The sequence below is a fragment of the Trachymyrmex cornetzi genome, unplaced genomic scaffold (assembly GCF_001594075.2).
Source record: "Trachymyrmex cornetzi isolate Tcor2-1 unplaced genomic scaffold, Tcor1.1 scaffold120, whole genome shotgun sequence".
NCBI classification, from domain to species: domain Eukaryota; kingdom Metazoa; phylum Arthropoda; class Insecta; order Hymenoptera; family Formicidae; genus Trachymyrmex; species Trachymyrmex cornetzi.
Window position 1 is genome coordinate 57,348 of NW_017295762.1, and position 5,087 is coordinate 62,434.

Here is a 5,087-nt window from a genome sequence, read left to right on the forward strand (position 1 = left end):
TCTCCAAAAAATTTTTCTCTTTCTCCCCCCCAACCCTCCAACTTCTCCCCCCTCCTCCTCCTTCCCCTCATCTCTTCCCAACACAATCTCGCTAGCTCACCTCCCCTCCCTACCCTTAGTCTCTCTTCAAATGCCCATGCTCTTTTCCCTGCCCTCACCCTCATTTTCTCCCTTTGTATCTCCTCCCTCACCATATACCCCGGAGTTCCCCTATCCACCCCTAGCACTCACTTTATATACCTCTCCTGCAAGCTTTCTACCCTCTCCCTTTCCTTCCACCCCCATATTTCCGCCCCATATCCGTAACACCGACCAAACCAATTTATCGAACAACCACATCCTCCTTTTCCAATCCCTCCCAAACTTCCTCTTTCCTATCCCCCACACTTGCCCCATTATCGCCATTGCCCTTTCTACTCTCTCCTTCACATGTTCCTCTTGACCCCCATTCCTCTGCATAGTGTAACCCAAGTATCTAAATTTCTTCACCTCTTCTATCTCCTTCCCTTTCCAAGTCCAACTAACCTTACTGTCCCTTCCCCCCCTTTCCTAAACCTTAATATCTTCGACTTTTCCCTATTCACTTCCAATCCTTTTCTATCCACATATCCCTCTAACCTTTCTATCATACTCCTCATTTCCCCTTCTCCTTCCGCCAATAACACCACATCGTCCGCATAAGCCAAGAGTTTTATACTTATATTTATATTATTAAAATGAATATACGAAATGTAATGTATTACATATTTCACAAAACAATGTCGTTATTTTATACAATACATACACTTGTACCTTAAATTTTCTTACATGCTTTCCATTTGATGACACAAGTCGACACAAGCGTTGTTCTATCCTTGTTGACATTCAGAGAGTGACAAAGATAGAACGACACTCGTGTTGACTTGTGTCATCAAATGGAAAGCACCCCTTAGTGTTATTTTTTACGCACAAGAGCACTAATAAAAATGATATTATTAGTTATTATTTCTGATGTAAAATTTTTTCCCACATGCTTTATGTTATATATTACATGTAATAAATCACATTTTATATATTATTATACTTTTAGATCTATAGTTGAGAAATTTAACGTTGGCAAGGCCACAGCTGTAAGAATTGTGCGTCGTGTTGCAAAAGCACTTTGTCAATTGTCACCAAGATATATAGTATGGCCAAGAAATGATAAAATACAGGATATTATACTTGGATTTTCTCGTAAAAATGGTTTCCCTGATACAATTGGAGCCATAGACGGTACCCATATAACTATTCCAGCACCTATAGAAAATGCAGAAGCATACATCAATCAAAAAGGTCGTCATTCTATTCATCTGCAGGTAATATTTTAATAATGCTGTTATAATATCATTACTTATGTAATTTATTTTAAAATGTTATTACATACTGTGTACGGGTGTGTATATGTGTAGACCTTATAAATCCCGTAATTATAACCAGAATATCTAAATCCTAGTTTATTATATTACGCTTATTATTAGTAATAAATATAGCCGCAAGCAGCACATGATGCTTTTTATTACTGAATTACTAACTGGATAAGCATCTTGCTATTGTATTGGCTGCGGTGTCAGCAATAAAATGGCAAGATATCAACTGAGCTAGCAACCCAGCAGGAAAAAAAAGCATTATGTATCGCTGGCTTAAGCAATTATTAATTAATGAAAGAATTTGTGTTGCATTTTGTACAGGCAGTGTGCGATCATATAATGCAGTTCACGCATGTATATGTGAGAAATGTAGGATCAGTTCATGATGCTCGTATTTTTCGCTTATCAGCTCTCCAGGATTATATAAATGATCCCAACAAGTTTCCCAATAATACTCATTTAATTGGAGACGCCGCATATGGACTGCATCAACATCTTTTAGTTCCATATGTGGACAACGGACACCTCACAGAACGACAAAAGAATTACAATTATTACCATTCTTCAACGAGAATGGTAATAGAAAGGGCATTTGCACTTTTAAAAGGACGCTGGAGAAGTCTCTTACAGTTACTAGCAATTAATCGTATTGATTTTACACCATATCATATATCAGCGTGTTGTGTGCTTCACAACATTTGTTTATTAAAAAAAGACGAATTGAGATTAGAAGATGATGTTATTGTTTTTGATATAGAAGAAGTAGAATTACAAAGGGAAAGAATTAGATATAATGATAGAATTATTGCAGAAGCTAAGAAACTTAACATATGTAATAATTTAGATATGAGAAATGCTCAGAATGTTCAAAATGGATAGATATTTATGCATATAATCGATAAAATAAAATATATTACGATAAAATAAAACTGCATAAATATATATTTACCATATTTTAATACAAATTTATCACATACTTATTTACATACTTATAAAAGTGTTCGAATAAGAAAGTTTATGTTATTCAAATATAAACTTTCTTATTCGAACACTTTTCTTATTCAAAACGAAAACAAAACGTATGTATCATGTATTATTACACTTTTATCACATCGTTATCACTTTTCTTATTAAAAAATAAAAATGGAATATATATTACATTTATATGATATTGTTATCACTTCTCTTATTCGAAAATAAAAATATAACGTGTACTATACTGTATTAATTTTTATCACATTATTATCTTATTTATCACTTTTATTCGAAAACAAAAATAGAATATATTTAGCATATATTGAGTACTTTCCAGTTGATGACACAAGTCGACACAAGTGTCACTCTCTGAATGTCAACAAGGATAGAACGACGTTTGTATCGACTTGTATCGTCAAATGGAAAGCACCCATTGTCACATTTTATCATATTATTCAAAACTAAAAACTTTCTTATCTTTAATTAATTAATTCGTTATAGGTATAGATGTGCTAATCAGACTTTGTTGTGTTACATATTCTACTTCTCTTATTTAAATTTAAACGACTCTAAATTCATACAAAAGAATTCAAACCAAAAGTATTCTTTCATAATATTAATGTTTAAAATAAAAATTGAATTTTTCTGGCAGACATCCAGTATTCACTTCTGTGTAGTAACAATTTTTTCTAGAATGTCGAGTAACTTATCTTGACGAGACATTGCTTCCTCGTGCATTTTTTTTCGCTCAATGTTACTTTGTTCCGTAGTAGCAATCATTTTCTCTATCATGGAAAACTTATTTATACCTGTAATTTCAATATCATAATAAAATGTCAATATTTTATACAAATTATAATAAATGTAAAAAAGTGTACGTATTTATTTTACATACACATACAAGTATAAAATATTAAAATAACAATCAATATAAGACTTTTGATGTTAAAATAAATTCATAAACACATTAGACAAATGGGAGTATAACGGTAGCACATAATTTCGAAAGTATAACGTATTTTAATAAAACATAATAAAGTGTTGATAATAGTACTTACGTGTAGAACGTATTTTAGTTTTATATGAAGATGGATCTTTTTTATTATCAGCGTTTTTATTCTCAGCACTGCATTCAGAAGATAATGAGGAAGTAGGATTGCTACTATCTAATGTAAGGATAGGAGTCATCCATGGCTTTTTATTAAACATTTCGTCCATTACCTGGAATACAGTGAAAATTGATATACATCTTAAGTATAATTAATATGTTCAACATATGTTTTCTCCCTCTATATTTACATCAAAATATTGCCAAGTCCTATGACTGTTACCACTTTTTGCGTTATGGTCTTTAACACTTTTATAGGTATTTTTTAGACGTGCCATCTTGATTTTGCATTGAGAGCTTGTAACATTATATCCTTTCTCATTTAAATGAGAGGCAATCATGTTTCAAAATTTTTTCATAGTCATTTTTCCAATTTGAATTGATCTTCGTGTTCTTTATAAAACATAAGTAATAAAAGAACTGCCTCGTGTGGCCAACGAAAACTATCTGTAAAATAACATATGATCTATATGTTTTTAGATCCTTTTTAATACGATTATAAGTATAATCATTAGGAAATACCTTTCTCTTGAAAATCAAACGCTTCTTGAGAAGATTTAGAAAACTCTTGCGTTGTTTGATTCATATCATAACATGCTGTATCATGAAAAAGTATGAATGATTTCGATCATTAATGAAAAACATATAAGATAAATACGAGGATATACATAAAGGAATAAAAATGTAAATAATATATTTACCTGATTCAGTAATTGAATGACTTTGACGGGTGGCACCCAGTTGGACACGGCTCAATTGGACACGAGCCACTCACAACGCTTGAGACTACAAAGCTCCTAAGCACCGGTCGCTGGGATTGGTGGTCGAGACGTGGTCAATTGGGATCACCCCGACTTCGACTATTTTCAGCATCTTTGACAATTGTTGCTGTTTCTTCAGCACTCTTGGTAAATCGTGTCTCTTGGGCACTTTTAAAACGTTATAAAAGTTGCGTCGCAAATACCGTATCTTTGAAATAATAAAATTCGAAAATTATTTTTTCTAAATTAAATTATGTATATTTAATACAGATCATATAATGCTATTTATACCTCTATCAGCTTTAATAGCATCCTCTTCGGAAACTTCTAGGCTATAAATCGTTCCAGTATCTCCTTCATATAACCTTATAATTGGCATAGTTAATACAATTTTAATTGTAATATACACAATATACCACAGCATGATTTGTAATATAGCACGATGCCACGATATATAATAAATAAACTTAAAAATCAGCTTTATAATGGCGTTTTTTCGTTATGCAATCAGAAGCAACCACGGCTAAGGCTACCTTCTTCAGGCGAAGGTCTTTTGATTTCTGAAGATATGGGCTGCGTTCAACAGTTTTGCAACCGTTTTGTGATTTTTCGCTGAGATAGGTTAGGTTTATTCCTTTAAGGCTGTGGTCCACTTAACGCTTCAAACGCTACAGAGCATTTGTAACACTGATATGACTGGTCCATTTGATGCTTCAGAACGCTCCCAGCAACTCTGAGGCTGGAGTCCCATGAGGTGTATTTACCGCGTATCGCTTAACCAATCAGAAGCGATCCGCTGTTGTGGTTTCGCGTTTTACTGATTATTGATTGGTTACGCGGTTACGCGATACGCGG

At 33.2% G+C, this 5,087-nt stretch overlaps 1 protein-coding gene and 1 pseudogene across 1 annotated transcript; one reads left to right on the forward strand and one right to left on the reverse strand.

The window, feature by feature from the left end:
• Positions 1–758: 758 nt before the first annotated feature.
• LOC108767011 (putative nuclease HARBI1) lies at positions 759–2,267 on the forward strand. Its single transcript, XM_018516636.1, has 3 exons — positions 759–763; positions 1,070–1,337; positions 1,710–2,267. The coding sequence occupies exons 1-3, from the start codon at positions 759–761 to the stop codon at positions 2,265–2,267; spliced, it is 831 nt and encodes a 276-aa protein (XP_018372138.1).
• A 759-nt stretch (positions 2,268–3,026) lies between these two features.
• On the reverse strand, positions 3,027–4,803 carry LOC108767023 (uncharacterized; annotated as a pseudogene).
• Between the last annotated feature and the right edge of the window lie 284 nt (positions 4,804–5,087).

What these genes read in the sequence shown, in the direction of transcription:
- LOC108767011 (XM_018516636.1), top strand. An exon ending in GTCATTCTATTCATCTGCAG is followed by an intron (nt 1,338 to 1,709) that starts GTAATATTTTAA and finishes CATTTTGTACAG; the next exon opens with GCAGTGTGCGATCATATAAT.